This window comes from Callorhinus ursinus, unplaced genomic scaffold, assembly GCF_003265705.2.
Source record: "Callorhinus ursinus isolate GAN/ISIS: 27379988/994484 unplaced genomic scaffold, GSC_fseal_2.0 scaffold4, whole genome shotgun sequence".
Classification (NCBI taxonomy): domain Eukaryota; kingdom Metazoa; phylum Chordata; class Mammalia; order Carnivora; family Otariidae; genus Callorhinus; species Callorhinus ursinus.
Window position 1 is genome coordinate 155,310,066 of NW_027397066.1, and position 27,629 is coordinate 155,337,694.

General features: G+C 38.5%; 1 protein-coding gene across 4 annotated transcripts in view; it reads right to left on the reverse strand.

Annotated features, from left to right (window-relative positions):
* Positions 1-21,153, reverse strand: part of PPP2R2A (protein phosphatase 2 regulatory subunit Balpha) — an 83,890-nt gene extending 62,737 nt beyond the window's left edge. For 2 of the 4 annotated variants that reach the window (XM_073892580.1, XM_073892582.1), the window contains exons 1-2: positions 20,836-21,153; positions 18,911-18,985 (exon numbers count right to left, since the gene is read on the reverse strand). In XM_073892580.1, the coding sequence (XP_073748681.1) occupies positions 18,911-18,985; positions 20,836-20,842 (82 nt within the window). In that variant the 5' untranslated portion in view covers positions 20,843-21,153. The remainder of the gene's footprint in view (positions 1-18,910; positions 18,986-20,835) is intronic. The other 2 variants (XM_025873804.2, XM_025873805.2) reach the window with 1 other exon arrangement.
* Positions 21,154-27,629: the final 6,476 nt, after the last annotated feature.

The following is a 27,629-nucleotide window of genomic DNA, read 5'->3' on the forward strand; positions in this document are numbered from 1 at the left end:
TAAGAAAGCAATCTTCTACTTTTATATAGAAAAACAGAAATATGAATTCTGTGAATTCTCCTGTTTTTTGGTAGACAAAGCAATTATCAAGTGTTTTGGAACACGAAGAAAATAGTACTAGAAACATTTTATTGATACACTTGTTAAACACAGAAATCCAAAACTCAGTTCTCTCTCCCCTCTCGATCCCACTAAAATGAGAATAAATGAATAAAACAGTTTAAGACAATAAGAACAAAGGAGCATGCAGGGAAAGAGCAGAAGGAAGACAACAACGAATGTGCTGGAAAATAGAAACCAGGTAACTTACAAAATAAAAGCATATGGAAGGGGTTGCCAAGCAGAGGCAAGCTTACCTGGCAGACCCTGTGAAGGTCAGGAAAGGACAACAGTGAGGAATGGGGCTCAAAACATGGCTACTGGTTAAAACCTCTGTATAAGATGCAGGGAAACCCCACTCTCAAGGAAGAACTACTTTACTTTCTGAAGTAGCCGGACCAGAGAAAAAAAGAGTTTGAGCTATGGCTGATGGTGAAGTCCCAAACTGAAAACAAGATTAAGGGGGAGGACACATACTAAAAAATGAGCAGCTCAACGCTCTGACCGCACCACCGAGATCAAGACCTATTAGTTCCTCATTCTAAAATGCTATTGACAACCAAGGATCGCCAGACACTGCAGTATGCTGACACAAAAAAGAAACTCAAAAGAAATGGAATGCCAAGACCAGAAAATTTTTTTAAAGCTAATCTTCTCAAAAAAGAAAGGTTGCTGAAAAACAAACAAAAGAGTTCTTAAAAACATAACTGGAAATGTAAAAATCGGTGAAAGAGTTGGAAACAAAACTGAAGAATTCTCCTAGAACATAGAACAAAATGTAGAGAAGAAAAAAAATTGGAGGATCGATGCAAAAAGCCCAAATTCCATGTAACAGGAAATCTGGAAAGAACAAATAAAACAGAGAAGGAAAAAAACTGAAGGAAATGAATCCACAAGTTGAAAGAGCCCAATGAGGGCTAACTCAGCATCAAGGCACATCATCTAGAGTAAACAGAGTGGCATTAGGCTTCTCAAATGCAACAATGGACACCAGTAGACAAAAAAAATGACTTCCAAATTTTGAGGAAAAATTATTTCCAATTACCAACCAAACCTTGAAGTGGGGAAGTAGGATAAAGTCATCCTTTCTGGGGTGCCTGGGCGGCTCAGTCAGTTAAGCATCTGCCTTCGGCTCGGGTCATGATCCCAGGGTCCTGGGATCGAGCCCCACATCGGGCTCCCTGCTCAGTGGAGAGCCTGCTTCTCCTCTCTCTCTTGAATAAATAAATAAAATCCTAAAAAAAAAAAAAAAAAAAAAAAAAAAAAGACCTCTTTTCCAGGCAGGCAAGACCTCAGAAACTGTACCCACCCATGAAATCTTTCTCACGAAATACTGATGCTGTGCACCACTAAAATGAGGGAGCAAACCAAAAGAGGAAAAGATACAGGATCCAGGAATAAAAAGATCCAACACAGAAGAAGCAGAAAGAATTCCCACGATGGTGAAGTAAAAATAAGAATGAAGGAAAATCCAAGGACAAAAGCTATGCAATAAACTTAGAAAAAAGCCAGGCCAGACTGAAGGATAGAGCTCAAGGCAAAAGTGAAACTGATAGAATATTTGACGTACTTCAATATACTCACAGGAGATTTAGTTACCTGTCAGAAAAATCTGATAATTTAGTGACAGAGTCACAGAAAACAAAGCAAATCACTTTAGACTGAAACATGATGGAGAATTCCAGAAAGTGGGGTGGGTGTGCGTTATCGGATTCTTTTGACCATGTAGAAAATTATATTGAAAGGTGCACAAAGAAAACAGTGATGATAGATTAAAAGACGATAACAACTGAAAAACAAGGTAATTATTAACTCCAGAGAAAATGTCATAGCAGAAAGGATACAATCATAATTCAATACCTAGCAGAGTGAACAATATACAGACATAAGATTTTATTTAAGATTTTCTATAGTTTCCTATAGCAACTGTACGAATTACCACAAATTTGTTGGTGGCTTAACAGTACACAGATTTATTCAAAGTTCTGGAAGCCAGAAGTCCAAAATCAGTTTCACTGGACTCAAGGTATCAGCTTGGCTAACTCCTTCCAGAGGCTCCAAGGAAGAATATGGTTACTGTCTTAATTTCGGGAGGCAACCTGCATTCCTCAGCTTATGACCCTTTCTCTGCATCACTCCAACCTCTTGGTTCTGGTATCACATCTACTACTTCCTCCTTAGATCTTTCCTCCCTCTTTTCCTTGTAAGGATCCTTGTAATTACATTTAGGGCCTAGGATAATCCAAAATAATCTCCCTATGTCAAAATCCTTAATTTAATCACATCTTTGCTCCCTTTCCATATAAGGCAAATTCACTTGTTCTGGGGATTAGGATGTGGATCTCTGAGGGGTAGTGGAGGACATTATTCAGTCTACCACAACCCTGAATGGTTTAAACAATAACAACAGTAGAGGCATCAACCTTCAGCTCAGGTCATGATCCCAGGGTCCTGAGACGGAGACCCACTTCACTTTCTCTGTTCCGCAGGGAGCCTGCTTCTCCCCCTCCCTCTGCCTGCCACTTGTGCTCTGTCAAATAAATAAATAAAACCTTAAAAAAAAAAAAATCACAGTACAGCAATATTGAGAAAATAGAAGAGGGGCAGAACATAATTCAACTCTTAGCTACCATTTACATCTGAGGACATCTAAAATTGATTAACAGCTGTATGAACATACTGTTTAGAAATAGGAAAATAAACCAGAAGAAACCAGCTGGAAGTCTGGGGAAGGGGACTTAAGGGTGGTTACAGGTGAGGAAGACAGAAAACTGTCACTTTTCCTCATAAGCATTTTGAAATTACTGACTTGTACTATGTACATAAGCTACGGAGAAAAAATGAAAATCAACTTAAAAATAAAACTAAGATTAGGTGGTTGGGGAGGGAGAGAAATCCTGATTGGGAGACCGAAAAGGTACCTCCGAGGCTAACGAAGCCAACAGAAAATCACAAATATGAAAATTAAAAAGTTAATGATTTATACTTACTAAAAATCTGTATTAGTATTAGAGATTATAGAACAACCAATTTAGCAGTGAAGACTTTATTTCCTAAATTCATCTTTTTCACAGCACTAAGACAATCTATTTAAAAAGATTTTTTTTACTAGCAAAAGCAAACCTTTAAGTATACTGAGATATTGGTCTGAACTAAATTTGAAATACAAACACAAATTTAATCTAACAATTAGGGGTGGCTAACAAGTAGCACACTATGATGCAAGCTGCTCTTTTAACAGCTAGTACAAAGCTCCCCAGGAGGTGTTTATTCATTTATTGAACAAATGTTAAATGATGTGAGAACAGCACAATGAATCTATTCAGTTTGTCAGAAATGCTGAGTAAAAGAATTAAGATACTACCCTACCTGTTCTCCCTTCCCCGAGAAAAGGCTATAAACTGCCTCTTCCCTCTAAGTGTAGACTGCAGACCAAGACAGCAGCAGTAGCAGCAACATGACCATCCCTGGAGCGAATTAGAAAAGCAAAATCATAGGTTCCGCCCCAGATCTACAAGCAGAATCATAATCTGCATTTTAACAAGATTTCAGGGAAATCCATAAGCACATAAAGCTTGAGAAGTATTGGTATCCAGCTAATACAATTCTTTTGACAAAATAAAACACAGTGCACTTCTGAATAAGGAATCAAAGAGAAAAATAAGGGTGTTCATTGGTACAATAAAATGTGCTTTCTCTTCAGACTCCTGTAAAATCTTTTATGGGCTCTACATATATTCATCAGCCTACTCAAGTCTGGTAAAGGACTCAGATCATCATAGAACATCACAGAAACAGAAAACAGTGCCACCGAGGGGAAGAAGAACAGGGCTTTTTTTTTTTTAAGAATCTCTGCAGTTTAGGGTCAATACTTCTAATGGAATTTTTCTGAGATCACACTTTCAGGTGCTCCCAATCTCCACTCCTACCAGCTAGGGGAAAATGAAACTATTAGTATGAAGGATGCTTTGGCTCTAGCATACGTTGAAAGCCCCACCACTGATGTAGAGTATCCAATCAAAGGAAAGAGCAAAACCATGGAGGGACTTGAGAACAGGAAAATGAAACAAAAAAAAACTGAAGAACAAGCTTGAACTTTTAGTGTAAATTAATCAAAGTGCCAGACCCCAGTCTAACTCAAATTCTGCTGAAACTAATCTTCCTACTTCTGTCTTTGGATTCTCCAAACTCCTAACTCAACTAAGCTAAAGCTATATTCATTAATGCAACATGTACTTATTGAAAGTGCCTATAACCTGCCCCAAATCTCAAAAACTAGATGATCTTGATTTGTGGACTCGAAAGGCATTTATTCTGTTAACTGTTAATCTATTATTTCTGTTAATCATGCATTAAATAAGTAACTGCACCAACTAAATTTTCTGAGCACTAAGTGTATGCCAAAACTAAGCACTCATGTATATTTAATCCTTTAAATAACAATGCAAGTACTATTAATTATCCCCATTTGTAGATAAAACTAACAAATAATAGTTCTCAAATGTTTTTTTCTTACCCTCTGCCTGTCAAAAACAAAATCACTTCATTAAAAAGACTTTGCCATCTACTCTAGACCCAAATTATTTCTTTGAGCTTCCATACGACTTTCCTCAGCTATGATGATGGGAAGGGGGAGAGGTTTAGCCATTACAAATGAGTAAGAAAAGCACCCACAAAGAGCAACAAAGGACATGAACAGAATCTACATACTTAAACATGCTCAAACAAGTTAAGTGGAAAAGATTTTACTGAATGGCAATATTGTGCTAGACACAGTCAACAGGTCAGGAAATAGGTCCTCCTATTCATTGTTGGAGGAAGTGAAAACCCACACCAACTTTCTAAGGCAATTTAGTAATACATTCTTTAAGCCATAAAAAAAGGTCACATCTTTTGACCAATTACTCCACTTCTAGAAATATATCCTAAAGTAGTAAGATTCTTTAGGATATGATGAACACAAGGATGTTCATCATAAATTTACAATAGCAAAAACTATAAAAATTAAAATGCCCAAATTAAGTACAAAAGCCATTTATCTTCTTAGATGTTAACTGGGGGGGGGGGGGGGCACATGTAATGCTAGTTTTTAAAATATACATTCACAGGGCGCCTGGGTGGCTCAGTTGGTTAAGCGACTGCCTCCGGCTCAGGTCATGATCCTGGAGTCCCAGGATCGAGTCCCGCATCGGGCTCCCTGCTCGGCAGGCAGTCTGCTTCTCCCTCTGACCCTAACCCCTCTGATGTGCTCTCTCTCTCATTCTCTCTCTCAAATAAATGAATAAAATCTTTAAATAAAATAAAATAAAATATACATTCACAGCAGAAAAAGGACAGATCTAAGTCAAAATGTTAACAGATGTTACCTAAAAATGGTGAGATTATGTGACTTTATTTTTGTTGTTGTTTACTTATGGTAGTTTTTTTTTTTTTAAGATTTTATTTATTTATTTGACAGAGAGAGACACAGCAAGAGAGGGAACACAAGCAGGGGGAATGGGAGAGGGAGAAGCAGGCTTCCCGCTGATCAGGGAGCCCGATGTGGGGCTTGATCCCAGGACCCTGGGATCATGACCTGAGCGGAAGGCAGACACTTAACGACTGAGCCACCCAGGCACCCCTGCTTAATGGTAGTTCTAAAGTCAGAAGAACCAAGGCTCAGCCTCTGGCTCCCCCACTTACCGCTGTGTGACCCTGATCAAGTTACTTTAATTCTTGATTTCCTTATCTATGAAATGAAAATAATAATACCACCTATCCTCAGAGGCTGGCTGTGAAGATTAAATGATAACGCATGCAAAACACTAACACTGACTGGCAGTTAGCTAAGTTAATTGAGCACTTACTTTTTTTAAATGATTTTTTTATTTTAGAGAGACAGAGGGAGTGTGCACATGCAAGCACAGGGGTGATGGGCAGAGGGAGAGGGAGTGAGAGTCTTAAAGCAGACTCCGCCCTGAACCCAACACAGGGCTTAATCCCACAATCCCAAGATCATGACATAAGCCGAAACCAAGAGTCTTGGATACTTAACCAAGTGTACCACCCAGGTGCCCAGCACTTACTTTTAAAATATATGTTTATGTTTGTATTGAATTATTTTTCCTTAAATAATAAAAACTCTTAATATTAACAGATTATCACATAACAAAAATTTAATGAAGCTGTATTGTCACCAACTTGAACAGTGTAAAAATCGTGACATTTTGGCATTTTACACAAGGTTAACAAAATTTCTAAGCAATCTGGTCGAGAATTAGAGATGGTGGACATATGAACAAAAGGAGCTATATTATTTACTGAATAACAAAGACTCAGAAGGAGAGAGGGAAAACAAAAAAGACACATTAGGTCTTTAGGATCTAGCCTACTTTATGATGTCTAGTTTAGTTCTAAATAATCACCGAAAAAAAGACCTAGTCACTTCAGACATCACATCAGGAGCAATTAAGATTCAAATGGAGAAAACTCAAGGTCCAGTTTAATGAAGGGATATGACAAAGACTTCGGGTATCAATGAACCCAAATTGTTATTTTTTTTTTAAAGATTTTATTTGACAGAGAGAGAAACAGCAAGAGGTAACATAAGCAGGGGGAGTGGGAGAGGGAGAAGCAGGCTTCCTGCTGAGCAGAGCCCAATGTGGGGCTCGATCCCATGATCTGAGCCGAAGGCAGACGCTTAACGACTGAGCCAGCCAGGCGCCTCCCAAATTGTTATTTTTAAAGATTTGGGTATCTTAGACATTATTACTTTATTATTAGACATTACTTCATAAATTTTGCTTAGCTTTAGAGTCTACTAATGGCACATCTAGATGCACATCCCAAACATGTACAACCTTCTCAGCAACTCTTTAGACTGAAGCTACAGAAATCACAGGACAGTTAAAAAGAAAATGGCAGCTACTAGGGCAATTCATTAGATCCTCTCTAAGACAAGCCTATATACCTTGCCTATCATGGATCTCTGGAATGTGTTTTCCTACTTTCAAATCTAAAATGATGAACACGCTCTGTTAAGTTAAAAACATGCAACTATGAAACATTTCTGAAACCTTGTGACAGTATCTCTAGGGACAGAGAACCTGGGAGAATGGGGTTAAGAGGGAGACATACTTTCATTCTATACCTCTTGGATTTACCATCTGTATGTGTAACCTAAAAAGTTTATTTACATTATTCATTTGTCAAATTCACTGTACAATTCACCACTCATTACTATATTCACAGAACTATGTAACCATCACTATCTAATTCCAGAATATTTTCATCTCCCCCTTAGAGAAATGCAGTACCCAATGGCAGTCACATCCTTCACTGGTCCCATCAACCACAAATCTACTTTGTCTTGATAGATTTCCCTCTTCTGGATATTTCATACAAACAGAATCATACAATATGTGGTCTTTTGTGTCCAACTTCTTCAACTTAGCATGTTTTCCAAGTTCATCCATGTTGCAGCATGTAACATTTCATTCCTTTCTATGGCTGCACAATATTCCATTGTACAGATACACCACCTTTTCTTTATGCATCATCAATTAATAGACATTGGTCTGTTTCCACTTTTTGGCTATTATGAGCAATGTTGCTATAAACATTCATGTCTGATGGACACGTTTCAATTCTCTAAAGTATATACCTAGGAAAAGAATTGTTGGGTTGTATGGTTAAATCTATATTTACCTTTTTAAGGAACTGCCAAACTGATCAAATGAAGGCATGAAACACACAGGATAGAGGGAAGAGAGAAAAAGGCTTGCTTACACACTACTGCATTTACCTGGAGAGATCTCCAGTAATACTCATTAGTATATTCAACTCACAAGCATTTAAAACCACTGAAAGACATAGTTATGACGTTAGAAAAACTTGAGATACATGTGATTCTTTCATTTATTTCCAAGAACAACCAAGTATTTGTACTACAGCACCATCTCAATACCAAAAAGCATGTCAACTCAGAAAAGGGAAAATAATTTATTATTCACATTCCAAATTACCTATTAATTTTTTACATAGGATTAGCCAAGGATCTCCCAGTAATGTGAATAGGTTAATACAAGCCTGAAAATGTTATAGAAAAGGCTTATTGTAAGAAAATTGACATTCTTAATATACCTAAATTGAAGGATATATACGCCTACGTCCCTCACATTCTCCACAGCACTCGGAACTCAACATATTCTTGTTGACTTGTGGATGAGTAACTGGCACTCTACCCTTTCCCTATGAGAACCAGAGATTTAGATTTTTAATCAAATAGTATTTTTAAAGAACTGAACCAGAGAGAAGCAATGTGGAAGCCTAAAAAGCAAACAGAATAGTTTTACTAACTCATAATCTTAGGTTAACAGTGCTCAACTTTGAGTTTCAGTGTCCTTGTGTACAAAATGATAATAATGTCTATCTCAAAGGTTACTGCAAGAAATACAACCGTGATCATTCCTTATTTACAATTTTATTACAAAGAAATATGATGCAGTTGCCAAATTTTCCTAGTATGCTGAATATTTTGCTTAATTAATGAAATAACATACTGGCTGTCCTACTGTTAATATAAGGAGGTTTAGAATAATGAAATGTGATTTTCAAAATCCATGGGAATTTCTACTTTTAAACCAGAAACTGCAAAACAAATGAGGTAAAACTCTGGTCAAAAATTTAGATTTTTGCTTAATCCTATCCTGGAAGAGCCTACAAAATAAAGTAATCCAGTTCTAGTTTTCAAACTGCTAATCTGGGATAAAAAGATTTTTCACACAGCAGTACCAACCTGTATTACTTAATATCTTCTGTCCAGGGCTCTCTCTGTCCACCTCCAATCATTTAAAGGAAGTACTTCTGCTTTTCCTTCCCATAGAACCCCAGCTATATATAAAAAGACTAGAAGCACACACTAGCTAAAAGGTGGAAGCAACCTAAATGTCCATCGATGTATGAATGAATAAACAAAATGCAGTATATACATACAATGGAATATCATTCAGCCTTAAAAGGGGAGGAAATCTTGTCACCTGCTACAACATGGATGAACCCTGAGGACATGAAGTAAGCCAGTCACAAAAAGGCAAATACCATTATGATTCCATTTGTAGGATATATCTAAGGTGGTCAAATTCACAGAAACAGAAAGCAAAATGGTGGATACCAGGGGCGGAGAGAAGAATGGGGAACTGTTAAACAGGTCCAGTTTCAGTTTTGCAATATGAAAAAAATCTAGAGATAAGTTTCACAACAAGGTGAAGTGTATGCTTACAAATGGTTAATATGGTACACTTTGTTACATGTTTTTAATAATAACAATGCATTAAAAGATTTTATTTTATAAGCTAAAAAATATTTTGCTTGAAGAATTGGTTCCGTTGCTAGAAAAAACTCTCCTTTTATATCAGGGGAGAAAAAAAGACTAGGAGCAATCCCTTCTTAACTACCAATTCCCATAAAAACCATTTTTGCATGCTGCATCCCTAGATAAAGAATCTGACAAGAATTATTTATTGCCTACAACAGCCGTTCTCTCTTGAAATAGAGCCTTCCCAATGTATTAGTTAATAAGAATGTATATTCCTCTTAGGCTATCTTAGAAACACATCTATTCCATACCCATAGGTCTCTTACCTTGTGATAGGGTGGAAAAGATAGAGACAGAGACAAAAAGGTTCTATTTCCACTTTGACACAAAGGAGACCTGACACTCTAGAATGTCAAGTTCTAAAAGTTAACATTTTTCCAGACTTTAGAAAATTTAAAACATTTTCTCACCAATTCCTTTTATCTACTTTGGGTTCTCACTTAATACAGGCTAACTGAAGAAATTTATATTCTTTCTGAATGAAGTATAAAACAAGCAACTGGTTCAAAACCCAATATATTCCTCTAATAGTTTTACCTATGGTTAAAGAGACAAGTTTTTAGTTAAAAAAAAAAAAAAAGATGGCAATATATTAAAGCTGGAAACACAGAGAAGATTCATCCCTCTAATATCATAGCAGAAAAAACAAGTACTAAAAGGATTCCTAAGAAAACAAATAACCCTCTTAACAGTCTAAAAGCTATTATTTCCATATAAAATATCCTTGACTCTTCCAAATTTCAGTAGGCATATAACCATAGGCAAAACTTTAGGTTAAAGCAGAGGTTCTTAAGTAGGGTCATTGGTCCATGAACCCCCTTGAACTGGATAAAAGAGATCATTCAAAGATTTCAGAAGAGAAAATCTCAGTTGATACTGGAACACTCAGAGAGAAAATCAACCAAAAGAAACTAAAAATTACAAAAGTACAACCTCTGGTAATAGTGGCTTATAGAACAGCAATCCATCATGATTTGCCAGATTCCACATATGACACAGCCAAAGACCTGGGTGACATTTTAATCAACTACTGCTAAAATTAACTAAACATATGTTATAAAAAGTAATTTCTTTTTTAACAAACCCAACATTTAAACATGGACTGGCAAATTAGTGCAGTTAGTTTTAAAAGGCCTACGTACTTTGACAAACGTTTTCTAAAGGGTAGAAAAACAGCCACAAAAATACTGACAATACTAAGCAATGAACGGTTGATACTGCATTCTTAGAATGGGAACTTCAGCAACTGTTTTAAAATAGAATTATGCTGTACTTTAAAATTTAGGGGTGCCTGGCTGGCTCGGTAGGAAGAGCCTGCGACTCTTGATCTTAGGTTTGTAAGTTTGAGCCCCCACTGGGTGTAGAGATTACTAAAAAATAAACTTAAAAAAAGTAAAGTAAAACTTAAAACACTGTGCTCTCTCCCTCTCCTCCCTATGGTAATTAGAAGTAGTTGGGAAGTAGAAAGTTACCATGTCAATCTTATGCCTTTCTTCCAAGAAAAACCAACACATCAAACTGCCACATGTTGGGCTCAAAATAAAACAATGCCAAGGTCACCAACCCATTTCTAATAACCCGGCAGCAACCCAGAAATGGCACCATACCAGGCTCTGAGGAACTCAGTAATCCTACATTAAGTATTAAGGTTAACTGGACCTGAGCAGATAGTGGGAAAAGCCCTAAAACACTTTTAAAGTATTTTGGCAAGTATGTACTGGTATGTAATCTCTGCAAGGGAGATAAGTTTAAAAATAGATATTTTAAAATCCTAAAGGTATCCTTCCTTCACCAAGATCACCAGATTAAAGAGCTTAAGGGAGATCTAATTTGGTATCTAAAGAACAGCAAGGGAGTAGGCTGAAACAATATCAAGTCACAGGAAAGCTTTTATAGGAAAGCTTTAGCCCTCATGCACAAAACCAGCATACTGCTCTGATCACTTATCTTGTGGTCTGAGACTCTTTTAAAGCATTAATACAGTGAAACCTATTAACAGACTAAACCAACGGCTGTCAAGTACTTCTGGGATGGCAGGATTTCTTTACACTTAAAATCTGAGGACCCCAAAGGCCTTTCAAATTTTAAAATATTTATCAATTTAAAAATATTAATGATAAAACCTACACATTAACAAAAAAAGATGAAAAATGACTTTATTTTCCCACAAAAAATTAGCAAAAAGAATCACACTGCTTTACATTGCTGAAAATCTCTTTAATGTGTGGCTTAATAGAAGACGCCTAGATTCTCTTGACTGCTTCTGCATTCAACACACTACACTGTGTTGTGGTGGTAAGATATGTGAAGAAAACACCCTGATTCAGGTATGTGCTTGAAAAGGGAGGAGTATTTTAGTAAGCCTTTCACGTAGTTACAGATATCCCTTTGACACTACACCAAAACTGGACATGTGGTAGTTTCTTAAAGGTTTGTGGGATCTGAAACCGTATCAGTTGTCTGTTACATTAAAATCCAATGCTGTACCTTGTACTTTTATGCATTTTTTAATATCACAGGCATTGGACAGTTGTAAAACACTGACTCAGAGTCATCCAAAATTCAGAGCTTCCAAATGTTGACACATTTCATTACATTACATCAAAAAATTGCAATCATTAATATTACTGGTCTCATCTGAAAAATCTTTACGAATTGGGAAGTTATCCAACACAGGATGGCATATACATGTTTTCCAAAATTCTCACTTTTGCTTGAAAGCTCAAATTTTATCATCGGTAACAAGTATTGTCCACTGAGGCAACGAATTCACTGCTTATTTGAGAAAATGTCTGCCAAATAATCCAAGTCTAAATAACCATCATTTATTCATCAGTTCTTTCTAACAAAATGATGTTCCATGGAAGTAGCAGCTAACGAGATGAGCTTTAAACCCAAATAAGTGCACCAATGCTTTTCCTCCAGACAGCATGTTCTCTGGTCCGTAGCAGAAGCGCTTTGGTGTACCTCTCATTTTGTCACTCAGAATGTTTAACAGACGTGTACGCAAGATCAAGATTTATTTATTTATTTTTAAATATTTTATTTCTTTATTTGAGAGAGAATGAGAGAGAAAGCACATGAGAGGGGGGAGGGTCAGAGGGAGAAGCAGACTCCCGCCGAGCAGGGAGCCCCACGCGGGACTCGATCCAGGGACTCCAGGATCACGACCCGAGCCGAAGGCAGTCGCCCAACCAACTAAGCCACCCAGGCGCCCTCAAGATCAAGATTTAATAAAATTAGTTTTTACTGTTTCATCGAAAACATTCCTATGTAAAATTGGCATTTCCAAACTGCTGGTACATGGGAAAGATTTCCATGACTACTGGGACCATTTGGTGCCAAGGCCTGGATTCACTCTAAGACACTAGCAGCTTTACCCATATTACTTTTGTACCATTGCTGCAAATGTCAACATTGTCAAAAAGGGAAATATATTATAATGCAAATAGTTTTGACTTCATAGACCTTTTGAAAGAGTTGAGGGGGTCACCATACCACAGTCTAAAATAGCTCTTTTTGATAATGGTTATGGACACTCTCTGACCAGAAAAATGCACGTATGTACAAATATACACAATAATTTTTTTTGAGAGAGCGTGCACGCACGTGCGTACACAGGAGTGAAGGGAGAAGCAGAATCCTCACTGTGCAGAGAGCCCAATGCAGGCAGACTCTGGGATCATGACCTAAGCCGCAGGCAGATGCCCAACTGACTGAGCCACCCAGGTGCCCCCAAACCATTAAATTTTGTGTGATATCCCAAAAATTGTTTTTCACAATTTTATTTAGGGAATATTTAGATTCCACTACTGAATTTTCCCCCCAAGAACCATAGGTCTGAATCCTACCAGAAATAAACAGAAAGCAAAGTTGACAGATGCCATGCATATGGATCCAAGTTTCATAAAAACAAGGCTTCATGTAATAAAATCATATCCTAAGATAATTTCCTATTAAAAAAACTAAGATTGTCAAATATGGAGAGAAGATATACTTGTATTAAAATATAAATCTAAAATTACTTAATAGTCGACAATATTAACTATTATCAAAATTTACAAAAAATAAATTATCTTTTTTAACCAAAAATTACACACTTCAGATTATCCACATGTATTTGAATTTTTAATATTTAATATTTCCACAAGTAAAATTTAAGCAAATAACAGATTACCAGGTATTGCTACTGCAAAAAAATCACTAGGAAAAATTCCTTACTGTTTCACTTTAAAATGATGACCTTGGTTTTCTAGTTTGTTAAATCCAGATTTTAAAAACAAAATCAGTAATTTTTCTACTACTAAATACAAAGGACTGGGAAGGGATCAAGTGATGTATAAATGGGTTACCCTGGCCATGGGTTGATGATGTTGGGTGATGGGGGTTCAATATATACTATTCCATACACTTTCCGTAATGTTCAAAATCTCCCATAACAAAGTGTTTTTTAAAAAACGCAAATACAGGGCGCCTGGGTGGCTCAGTTGGTTGGGCGACTGCCTTCGGCTCAGGTCATGATCCTGGAGTCTTCGGATCAAGTCCCGCATCGGGCTCCCTACTCGGCGGTGAGTCTGCTTCTCCCTTGGACCCTCCCCCTTCTCATGCTCTCTCTCTGTATCTCATTCTCTCTCTCAAATAAATAAATAAAATCTTTCAAAAATAAAAAACGCAAATACAAAAAAAATAAAAATAAAAAAGCACAAATACAAAAAGAACCAGGCAAATTAAAAATTGGGCAATTACTAGCCTCAAGACAAATGAAGGGATGCACACGAAACACTGCAGTCTTGGTTCAGCAGTGAACATCTGCATGGTCATAACAATGTAAGCACTAACTTCTAATTTAACCATACCATGTGTATGGTTAAATTGAGGTATGGTGGTGATAAGTTGGGGTATGGGGTGATAATATTAACAGCTTAATCTTCATCTACTAGAGAGGAAAGTCAATTGGAAACGTCCAAAATGGATGAGAAATAGAAGTTATCATTTTATTCACAAAAAATTAAGCAACAGGAAATACAGTTGGAAGAGTTCAATATAATTGCCTTTAGAAGGACAAGGGAGGATTAGGGAGTGGATGAAGGTAGGGATTGCCAGTTTTCACTCTAAACCCTTTTTAGTACAGTATTGAACATAAAGACACAGACACACACTTTTTTTGGGTGAAATTTAACAAACACAGAAAACCAAAAATCAAAAGAGAAATGTCCAGGATAATCAGTTAATCACTAAAACCACCACCCAGTCAAAACACTATCTCCATGAGCCACCCCCCACCCCGCCCTCCTCCTCAAGAACAACTCCCTTCCATCACTTAAAAGTAACCATCACATACTGGCTTTTATAGCAATTATTTTGTAGCTATTCTTCAGCGTTTTACCAGTTTAGTATGTGTCTCTAAGGCTATGGTTTAGTTTTGAATGTTTTTTAAACTTTGTATTAATGGAATCAAAGAATATGTATAAAACATACATACCATCTCTTCACTTTGGCTGAGGAGAAATTCTTAATAAATTCCCCAGTTTTCTCATCCTCCCAACTCTTCCTTACTTGCCATAAACGTTCCAACAAAAACAGCTAAACCCTTAAAACACTCTATGTGCCAGGTTTCTGTTTTATGCATATTAACTCATTTAATCACCAAAACAACAGCGTAAGGAAGATTTTATTGTGATCTTCACTTTAGAGGAAAACAGGCACAAAGAAGTGAATTAATTTGCCCAGGATTACCCAGCTAGCAGAGGACTGAGTAGGATTCAAACTATGTAGCCTAGCACCAGTGTCTGTGCTACCTACCATCTCATGAGCAAGGTGTCAATAAAGGAAATTTTTCAAGTATAGAATATGATAAAATGTTATTACCATTACCATGAAGATTAAAAGGAAAACTGCAGGATATGAGACTGAGTGACAGAGATTTTAGTACCTCACCCTCATCTCAGACAAGTAGCTATACCAAAGATAAACCACTTAGAAGCGCCTGAAGAGACCTGTGCATAATAGAATAAGTATCCCAATAAAAGCCTACATTGGCCAAAGGTCAATCACAGTATTTGGTCAAACATCAAAATTCTTAGTTCTGCAATGCACTTAATAACAAATTCTGAGCCTTGATTAAGTCCAATAAAGACTTCTTTCTAAATTAAGGCCCCAGTAGCTCACACAACTCAACTTACCAGTAGTATTAATGTTGGGCTGTTTCTCTTCTAAAACATCTTTGAGAAGTAACAAGATTAGAGTATAAGGAACAACAGAAATCATCTAATCCAGTCCCATCATCTTAAGGCTAAGCTTACTGGAACCCAGAGAAGCACTTATTCCAAGTGACATACACTCGTTTGTCACGAGGATAAAAACCCAAGGTCTCCTTCTTTCTATTACACAGCTGTAGAACATCAATCCAGTTATAAAGCCTGACAAATAAATACATCCATGATTTCCAGAGTATATCGCAATCATCTTTTCAACAGATCTCTTTCCCTTTCAAAACCTCATAACAGTAACATTCACATTCCTTCATTCAACAAATACTCAACACTTACTGTGTGCCAGGGGCATTGTTCTAAGCATAGTAGTTTGTATAGGATGTTCTGCATAGAGCACAAAGATGCATTAGACCTGCACAGTGTTAACAGCAGAGGTTTAGGGTAAATTACAAATAAAAAGTGCTATAAAGAAAGATTTTTAAAATATTTCCAAAAAAGGAAGATAAGTAAAAAGAGTTACAGACGTGACTTGAAGAATTTTTAAACTGTGGGAGGAGTGTAAGGCATTCTAAGGTGGGAACAGCAAAGAGTAAGACTGTAAGTAAGACAAAGACCCAAGAGTAAGACTGTACAAGACCTGTTTGAAGAACAGCATCCATTTAGCTGGATTATAAACCATATTAGCAGATGAACTTAGAGAATAAGGGGCATACTGGTGAAAGGTCTCACATTCAAGGCTGAAATATTTGGATGTAATTCATAATCCTAGGGAAGCAGTGACCAATGAAGATTTCTGAGGAACATAAAATTGGGACAGCATTTAAGATTAACTTAAAAAGCAAAACAGAGAAGCAGCAGCAGGGAATCATTTAGGAAGTTACTGCAACCTGGATGAAATATACTGAGATCCTGAACTAAGGTGCAATTGGGCATGGAAAGAAGACTAAAGCATTACAAAAGTAACAATGGTATGCCATTGACAGCTAACTGCATGTAGGAGGGGAAAGAATTAATTTAGAGCCTTTGATGGGAAAGAACTTGCAATGCATCATTAACAAAAAACAGGCAAGCTAAACTAAAGATTTAGCTAGATGTAAACTGTTTAAAGAAAATGTATTAACCTTATTTGAGAAAAGCAAATCTTCCCTTAGAAACATAAACATAATAGACTATGACATGCAAACTACAGTATGCAAAAAAAACACACCAAATTAAAGGAGTATAATTTGAAAATTAGGTGCTTTTTATACTTACTACACTAGCATAAACATAGATACTGTATCTAAAGTCATGTTTTTATTAAAATATACATACCAAGCCTCAGCATGTTAAGATGCTAGGAATGCGCTGCATGTTAAGGTATGATCTAACAACCTCAAAAGAAAGTTATTTAACGAATCAGTAGCAAAATGTAGCTACTAAGTATTAGCAGAAGAGAACTACACTGATCCCATCATACATATCACCAACTATCATTTGATTCAGTTAGGTAAGTCTAGAACCATCAATTTCTTCTAATTAAATAAAGCCCATGTGGTCTCTCTGCCTACTGTTTAACAAGTACACTATGAGCTCCTTCAAGGCAGGGTTTATGTTCCAGATACCTTGCAGCCCCAGTGCTCAACATTTATGAAGCCCCTCAACAGATCTTTGATATAAAAAATAAATGGACTGCCTTCGGCTCAGGTCAGGATCCTGAAGTCCCGGGATCGAGTCCCGCATCCAGCTCCCTGCTCAGCAGGGAGTCTGCTTCTCCCTCTGACCCTCTTCCCTCTCGTGCTATCTCTCATTCTCTCTCTCTCTCTCAAATAAATAAATAAAATCTTTAAAAAAAAAAATAAATGGAAATCAATCCAGGAATAGTTTTCAAGTATACAGCACTCTCATCACGAATAATCCAGTATTTGAGTGGCTACTATTCAGCAGGTAATGGAATTACAAAATGAGTAATATGTGAGTCCTCCCTTGAACTTAGAAGATTTCACTCAAGTCAACCACCACAAGCTTCACCAGAAAACCCTGATTTGCACTATTTGTGTGACCATCAGTGAGTCTCTTAACTAAGACTTCTGGTTTCTCATCTGAAAAACATGAGGATTCAATAAAAAAGAAATGTGATAGTGCTCTAAAAAGTATCACAGGTACAATGTATGCCAGTTGGCTCCCCAAAGAACACACCAAACTGATCAGACACTTCACCAAGAATGACACTGACATAGGCAAATCCAAGCAATTGACTGGCTCAACACAAGTCTATCATCCTACCATCACCTGAAGAAATCCTCAAAACAAACAGTACTGCAGACAGTAGGTCAGAAATAGGATCTTAATATGAGGACAATACAATCTAGAGAAGGATGATTTATAAACTTTAGACAAATTTTTTTTAAATTAAAAGTACAATTCATTTGAATTTTGTTGGAAAATTCCTACTATAATTCAAGACAATACCATTAAAATTCAAACTAAATAATATTTCTGAACAATGAAATGATACAACTACTTTATGGGAAATAATGCCTCCACCACCTAAGACCATCTCAAATGAGTGCAAAATTAATGTTTCAAAACTTAGTTTTTGAAATACATTAATAACTTTGGGAGAAGAATTAAGACTTAAGTACTTCAACTGATCAAACTCAGCTTCTAACTGCGTGAGAATAAGCTCCCCAGAAGCCATGCTATATATCCATAGCATTGTTGTTTTCTTATCCACCTAAATTAATCCTTGTAAGGACAATAAAATTTATCATTTGAGCCAGCATTTCTTCACAGAATGTCAATCAACACCACACTCTCAGAGTAGGCAAATTAAACACTAAAAATCTTATGTAAAAAATGAAAGATAGTCATTCAAAACGTTTCTGAGGTAAATGTTGATGCCTATTTTAACACAATTATCTAAAAATGAATGAACATGAAAATGCATCACCATTTATTTGTACATGAAATTTAGTCAGGAAACCTTTACGATATGAACCTTAGATTTTTCTTGTGACAGTTTTATATACATCATCATCTAATGCTCCTTTCACTTAATAGATAAAAAATGATATAAGGTATTAATAAAAGACTTAAAGACTATTTTCCAGAAAAGTGACTTTTAAAACTGTTCCTCCATTGCTCAGACAATAAACTCAGTATGTTCTTAAACTGTAACAGACCTAGCTGCAAGGAAATCCTTCAGTAATCAAGACTGTGAAGATTCCATATTCAGATTTTGCATTATTAAATGCTTTCTTACCTTCTGCTACATCATCATCTACTGCTCCTTTCACCTGAGAAAAACACCACTGAATATCATTCCCTCCTCCAGCTCCTGGAAAAAGAAAACATACCAATTAAAACTGAGTTCTGTTCATGTTTACTCTCGTAAACACAGAGATGGTATCCATGGTTGGCATGATACTAACAGCCTAGTACTGCCCACACATACAACCACCAGCCCAGAGCACTAATTTGGAAGGTTAGTCTCCAATAGTTGGTACTGCATTTAAAAAAAGAGAGAGATTCCAGTTATTAAATATTTAAAGGCTATGGTACTATCATTAACATTGCACATGTGTTCAAAACTTCCATTTTCCCTTCCCCTAAAATACAGTAAAAGCCTCACAGTTACGCAAGACCTACCAGAGAGAAGTAAATACCAAAAGTTAGTTTTCCTTTAAGTTTACAAAAGCCTGCAGAAGGGTTAATAAGGATAAACTACCATAAAACATGGAACGAAGAGAAAACTTCAGGAACATTACTGCCCGGGTGAGGAGTAATGATTCATATGAACCCAATCACCAAAGCGCACACACAGCAAACACAACACTCACCACCCATTTCTTTGCCTTTCATTACCAACAAATCACTGGCTCCAGACAGGAAAAGAAACTGAAGTAAATGCTGGTGAAGAGACAGTCAGAGGAAGCTTGTTTTGCCTCCCTTCACCTTATCCCTCAGAATCCAAAGGACCTTGCAAACAATTTCGCTAGTTTGTCATCATCTTGTACAAAACAATTTTAATTTCACCTAATTATTCAATAAGGCCAAAGAGCAACTTGTTTACAGCAAAACATAAGTCAATCCAACACGTTAACTTTTTTAAAGGTTTAATTATTTAAAGGTTATTATCTAAATATTGGAAAAAGCATGGAAAATTGGTTTAGTTCCTGAATGTTTCTATTTCACTTCCAAGCACTGTGGAGGAAATGTCCTGCATCTATGGAGGAAGAAACTGAATCAAGATCTAGAATTGGTTCTACTAGTAGTAGAACGAAGGCATTCAGGAACATCAAAATGTATAAAAATCATCCTCAAAGCAATTACCTTTCTCTTCCTTCACCTTCATTCTTGCTAAATATTCCAAGCTGGTTTTCTCTGTGCATCCTTCGCCCCCCCTCCCAAGCTTTTACCTAAATCTCTCTCTCCTTGGCTATTTATATCACTGAACTCCACAACTATTTTAACTAACTATGAAACCCTTTTGGGAAAAGGACGTCTGCACAAAAACTAACATACAAAACACAAAGTTTAAATGACATTTTTCATGCAACTTGGTGTATTAAAGGCCTTGCACTCTTTGGACTCGAAGGGTTAAGAAACGAAAGGGAACTAGTTCAAGACGAAAAATTCAGGGGTACGGTCTCAAAAACATACGTACCCACAGTGGGGGGAAAAATACACATAGGTCCCCATTGTATTTTAACTTGTAAAGCACTCTTCCTTCTCAGTACAAAATACATTAATATAAACACCCAAAAAAGCTTGCAGCAAGGGAAAAAATAGGAATTATATGAAGGAAAAACCTTAAAAAAAGCCCCGGGGGCGGGGGAGAAAGCGGGGGGAGCGGAGGTTACACCGGGCTCCTAAGCTCTAGGGACAAATCTGCACTCGCCCCCACCCCGCCCCACCCACGCCTTACCCCTCGGCTCGCCAGCCCATACCCCACCCCCACCCATGCCAAGGTTCCAGCCCTCATTTTAAAAGCCATTTCGGTATCACAGCGACCCCTCGCCTCACCAAAACCCTCCCCACCCCCACCCCACCCCCCTTGACCAATTCCCTGAAATCCAAGGGGCGCCCCGTGGCTCTACGAGAGGCACAGGCGGTCGCTAGGGGGTGATGGAGGGAGAAGGAAGGAAGCGGTGCCTTGTCAGTGGACGAGGGTGATTTCTCCTTTACCTGCCATGTTGCGCTGCAAATGGTGACCCTGCTGGGTTCCTCGGGGTCTCTGCTTCCTGAACTCACCCCCCTCACCTGGGGATGGGGGGGTAGAGAGGGCGGATGGCGGCGGATGGCACCTGTGGGGGGGAGAGGGCGGGGGTCGGGGGAGAAGGAAGGAGGGGCGGGCAGATCAGCCAGCAGGATGGTGGATTTCACTCTGGGGCTTCCCCGCTCTCGCTCTTTTTCCAGCAGCGGCGGCGGCAGCTACGACAGCGACGGCGGCGGCAGCGGCAGGGGCAGGCGACTCCACTTTCAAAATGGCGCCGGCTGGCCTGGCCAGTGACGTCACTCGGGGGCGGAGCGGCCGGGCAGGGGCGGAGGGGCGGGGCGGGGCGGGGCGGGGCGGGGCGAGGGCCGGGGCGGAGACCAGAGGGGGAGGGGCGGGGAGCGGCCGGCCCGGCTCCTGGCCCTCGCCCCCTTCTCCGCCAGCCCCGCGCGCGCGTCCTCGCCGGTCTGGCCCGCGCCTGGTCTGAGGTCTTGCCGTGCACCCTGTGCCTTCCGTCCCCGGCCCAGTCCGCGGTCCCGTGCACATCACAGTGTCCCAAACCCTCGCGCCTGTGCCTGGACTCCGGGGCGGGCTCAGCTGTGCAGTTACCGTGCTCGCTCGCGGGGATTCGAGGGATCCTGTGTCTTGGAGCATACCGTGTTTCTACTTAAAACAGTGACTCTGTGGCCAATGAAATAAAGGACGGAGGGTGCAAACTTGGCGGCTCGGCCAAGGGGAAAGTTCGCGGGCCTGAGAAGGACGCAGCTGGCCTGGTTCCATGTGGGTGAATTAAATACCTTCTCATGGGCTCCGGGAACTGAGACGAGAGTCCTTGGCGACTGAAAGCAGTTGAGGGTTTTCTGAACAGAAAACTGAGTTTGCTCGTAGCAGACATGGCCGAAAAAAGTGGCCCAGGTCGGTCCAGCTGAGAGTGGAAGCGGTGGTTAAGGAAAGAGCTGGGCTCTGAAGCCAGGCTGACAAATGCTGACGCCATGCATGGGATGAGGGTAACAATTCTACCTCACAGGATTGTTTCAAAGATTAAATGACTTAACTGGTGTACATGATAAATGTTTGCTGCCGTTATCATTAGATTGGTGTTGAAAGCATCTTCAACAGAGTTAAGAGGTGTAAGGGAAGAAAAAAAAAAACAGGAAACACCAATCATCATCCAAGAGGGTTAGTGCATGTACTTCATTGAAAGACGCATCAATGAGGCAGTCGCTATGTACTACTGGACACTTAACATATCTCAATCCCCACAACACTCCTAAAAGACAGATATCCACATTTTGCATATGACAAATACCTGTAAAAATATCCAGAATTTGACCTTAAGCCTGAAAGGAGTGATCAGACATTCAGAGACTAAGGGGAAGTTTACAATTATTTACATCTCCTCTCCGTATCTCCACTTTCTACCTTGTTCTTGATTTCTAGAACAGTTCAATTGTAAAACAAGTTTCAAAACGTCTCCACACAGAAAAACTGCACCATTGGATTATTATTCCTCCATTTCTATCTTAGTATTTCTCACTTAACCAATGAAAAAACCAAAACTAAAAATCCACCCTATATCTGTCATCTTTCAGCTACCAGTACAAAACATTAATGCACTGTGTGCTGTATTTACTTCTATTTTGGTTGATTTCATAAATGTGTTTCTGTGCCTATGCCTTTACTACTCGTTTTCCTTTTGATTTTCTGTGCCATTATTTAGTAATTCAATCCTGGACTCTAGTGAACCTTAATCAGTACTGAGAGAGAGAGTAAGCCATTAAACTAGAGGACTGGCACCCCTATACATAAGTCATTTTCCTGTTTTATGCTTCAGTTTTTGCTAGGTGTAAGATCTGTATCTTCACGCTTACTGAAAAATGATTTGGTCTACATAAATGATTCGTTCTTCTTAGAAGCCAATAAAGCTTGCCTAGAAACTGGGATAATTATAATAGAAGTTCACATAGCACTATGTGCTAGGTGCTGTTCTAAAGAACATTGTACGAACTCTTGAGGGTACTACGTGCCTATGGGACAAGCTGAGATGGCTCTAATAATCAAGGACCGGTGACCCTAAGCAGTTATTTCAGCAGGCCACAAACTGCCTCCCTTTCTTCTGAATGGCCCTTAAGGAGAGAAGCCAGAATACCTAGTAGCCCAAAGACAAGGATTACTCTTGTTGGTCTCTCCTTCCTTATCTTACATTCTCTCTCCATCTTCTGTACTAGGGCCCTGTCCCTACCATTTCATGGAAACGTCTTCTGTCAAGGTCATTAACGATCTCCATGTAACCAAATCCAATGGTCACTTCTTTGGTTTTCTCTTTCTCGACTTCCCAAAAGTATTTGAAACCACTCACCACCCCATGCTTTTTGAGACCCTTTTTTGCTTGTTATATGGTTGGTTTACCCCTAATCTTTCTAGACACCCCTTTTAGTTTCCTTTGCTGGCTCCTCCTCCCAGACCACCCTTTAAATATTAGGGAGATATGTCTCCCTGGCCTCCACCCTGCACGTGCTTCTCTATCCCCGGCAACCTCATTTAGTATTTACAGATGTAAATACCATGTATATACCAGTCACTGCCAAATCTAGATCTCCAGCCGTCCTCACCCTGGAACTGCAGACACATACCTCTACCTACCTGCTTGACATTTCTACAGATGTCCAGTAAGCATATCAAACAAGCACTACCAGAACATAAGTCTTGATTCCATGTCTGCTCCATACCTTGGCTGATGCTGGTTTTTCCCTGGAATGTCACCATCCCCTCAAACCACTCCTGCCTCAACAGTCCCACATGCCCATCTCTCTCTCCTTCCTCAGCTAGTAAAACTCTTCCTGGTTCTTTAAAAACCAATTTGGATGTAACTGCCTTCAGAAAACTTTCTCTGATATTTTCCCTCATTCCCTATCTCCCTTAAGCTGGCTTGGGTGCACTTCTGAAATATTCTCATAAAATCTAATGTACTTCACTCTTATTAATCATGTTAAAATTATCTAAATCTGTGTCTGTTACTAGACGGAGTTCTTTGAGGAAGGAAGTATGTCTTATTCATCTCCATATCACCAGCCACATAATTTGCTGGATTAAAGGAAGAACGAAAAAAATCTCTCTAGCTTGGGGAGAAAACCACTGAAGTACTGTCTCCTTAGAGCTTACCGTATCATAAATGTTTTCACTTACCCTTCTTAACCCTGGAAAAAAGGAAGCATTTTACAAATTATCTTGGTCATTCTGATCTACATCTATTAGGCATAGTTAGTTAAATATGTAAGTTGCTTAGAGATAGATTCATCCCAATTATTGCCAACTGCTCCTTTGTCTCAGAATACATATTATCCAAGAGAATCCCATAGGACATCATTCCTCATCCACATGATCCGCATGCCTTCATGCAAACATTTTTGTCATTAAGCCCCTAGCCAGAACTTCAACACTTGACCATGTGTAAGATGCATAAAATAATAGTTCCCCGCAGAACTGAGTTCAGCCTAGACACACCAAGAGGAAAACTCGAGGTTTTCCTGATGAGCTCCTGGAGAATCTACAAGTCCTGGAGTTGTTTTGCTTCCAGTTTAAGCTAAGAGGTACTAAGGGCACCTACAATCTCACCAGCAGAATGGAGCTAATGGGACTCAACAGTGGGGTTTTGCAAGCCTACTTTTTAAAGCATTTCATATAAGGAGGGGAGAATCCCTTGAAAGTTGTTTGTTTCCTTGGAGTGAAGATGAATACAAACCCTCCTCCACACTAACTGAGAAGTGGTACTGTCTAGATGCTTCTCTCCTCTAGGCAGTTAGAATTAGGGTTATTTAAAAAAGACCATGAACTCAAGGGTAAAAGGAGAGGTTCTTGATTAGAAAATGATACAATTTAAAATTTTGGCAAACTCACTACAGCCATGCTTTCTAACATGGAACAAGTTCAAGGGCTTCATAGGGAAAACTATAAGCAGATGTCAGCTTCTTAAATCCTTTCTTAATATCTACAAATTTAGCCTACAAAGCAGTTTTCCAAAACCCCTCAGAGTCTAGACTATATTGACGATTCATGCCACAGTGTTCAAGGTATAGAACGCACTAGCAAATCACTAAAATATCCTACACTAGCAGGTGTTTAAAAAAAACAATAGTGAATCTACCAAGAGGATTATTATGTAGTCAAATGTTTGTAAAAACAGAGGAAATTGCTTATGCTTTAGGAACAGGATACAAAATACAAATACAATATGATCATAAGTATGTACAACAAACATACACAAAATGCACGGAGCTGAAAAAGACAGGAAGGAAACGTACCAAGGTGTTCACAGAAATGTCTCTAGGTAGTGGCACAATGGTAATTTTTTCTTCTTTGACATTTGTGTTTCTCCCAATTGTCTATAATCAATGAACATTAAGGGAAAGAATAAACTTGGAAGTTCTTTAAAAGTCCATTCTAATGCTGGTATTAGAGCCTGATGATAAAATCTATGTTATAGATATTCCATATTAAAGTAAAAGGTGTAGTTCATTATAACTGTATTCACAGATGTGATTTAATCCATGGTTTTACCATAAAACAGAAAAATATTTTCTTTTGTTCTTTTAATAGTGTGCATGTTTAAAGATGAAGAAAAGATCAGTAAATTCTTGCCATTACCTTGAGTTTGTAAATTGTATTATTTTATGCCTTCATTGGAGATACAGTCTATAGGTATATAAGCTGAATATCTTTTCTTTTTTATTTAAAGATTTTATTTATTTATTTGACAGAGAGACACGGCAAGAGAGGGAACACAAGCAGAGGGAGTGGGAGAGGGAGAAGCAGGCTTCTCCCTGAGCAGGGAGCCCGATGCTGGGCTCGATCCCAGGACCCTGGGATCATGATCTGAGCGGAAGGCAGACGCTTAACAACTGAGCCACCCAGGTGCCCCTGAATATCTTTTCGATATAAAATGCAAACGTTATCTCTGAAATTTATTTTGAGTATTTTTCTCAGTATTGCTTATTAAATCATTATAAATACTCTGCAATGTGGACAAACTATTATCCAAACAGCTTATTTGTATACAACTATATACAAATGTATACATGTATACGTCTACTCCCATGCTGTAGATTTTTTAGGAGGCATTTGAGTTTAGCTATGACACTGGCATTTGTTTTACGCCTAAGTAACAGAAACATATAGGCTCAAGGTTGGAAGGAACTTTAGGGACTAACTAGCTCAACTCTCATGATGGATGAACTCCCTATTCAACACTCCTTCCAGTGTTCATTTAGCCTTTGCTTAAAAACTTCCAACTAATCAAGAACTAAGTAAGATCTCTTCTGATTTTAGACAGCTATAATCACTAAATAATTCTTCCCTATATTTTATAGAAATGCACTTCATTGCAACTTCATTCTACAGATCCTGGCTCTCCCATCTGGGACATCTTTAACATGAATATGAAAGTCATTGGAATATTAGACTATAACCACATCTCCCAAATTTCCTTTTCTCCATAATCATCACCTCAGCTTCCTTAAAGCTTCCTTCCTTGATCCAGCTTTGATCTATGTATCAATGCATTATCTCAGTCAATAACCTCTGCATGTAGTCCAGTTGTTCCAAATGCCTCATACAATCATGCCCAGGGCTAAATACAACAATTCAGGCTCAACAATTACACATCTGTTACCTGCTCTCATCTGAAAACCATGTTTCTGTTAATGTAGTCAAGAGTCCCTGGGATTTGACAATCATGGATTGTGATCTGGACCCTTTTCCATGCTTAGCTGTCAACACACAGCTCCCTAATCTTCTTCCCTAATGGCTCATTTTTCAGATTGATACGTAATCTCCGGACCATAGTAGGAACTTGATAAATATTTGAATAAACAAATACAAGGTCTTATTCTCTGTTATTGTTTCCTTCGTAATTGAAATTTTATTGATTATAACTCGATGAACAGTTCATAGAAATTATGAAAAACATATAGAGAAAATCTAAAAAGCCTCTCAATTCTTTCTAGAGAATTATTCCAGTGACTTTTTAGCTTAAAATTTGGTATCAAAATGTTTATTTATTTATTTATTTTAAACTACTGTGTTTTTTTTTTAACTCTGTTTATTTATTTTGACAGAGAGAGAGAGAGAGAGAGAGACAGTGAGAGAGTGAACACAAGCAGCGGGAGAGGGAGAAGCAGGCTTCCCGCTGAGCAGGGAGTCTGATGCGGGGCTCGATCCCAGGACCCTGGGACTATGACCTGAGCCAAAGGCAGATGCTTAACGACTGAGCCACCCAGGCACCCCTCAAAATGTTTTTTAAAAGAGAATTGCAAATATATTGAGGCATCAGTAAGTTCTTACATCTAAAGTCCCCTGAGTTCACAATTATCAGTTACACTACATGCTCAAGAATTTATACATTACACATTAGCAGATTTTTTTAAAGATTTTATTTATTTATTTATTTGAGAGAGAGTGACAGTGAGAGAGCAAAGCAGGGGGAGCAGCAGAGGGAGAGGGAGAAGCAGGCTTCCCACTGAGCAGGGACCTCAATTGTGGAATTCGATCCCAGGACCCTGGGATCATGACCTGAGCCGAAGGCAGACGCTTAACCAACTGAGTTATCCAGGCGCCCCCACATTAGCATATTATTAAGAAAAAGTAGTCTACAACCAAAGACATTACAGGTAGTTCACATGTCTGACAGAAGATTTTAGGTCCCAACTCCAAAGATTCTGATTTAGTAGGTCCTTTAAGAAAGAAGCTTCCAACCATATGATCCAGCTAT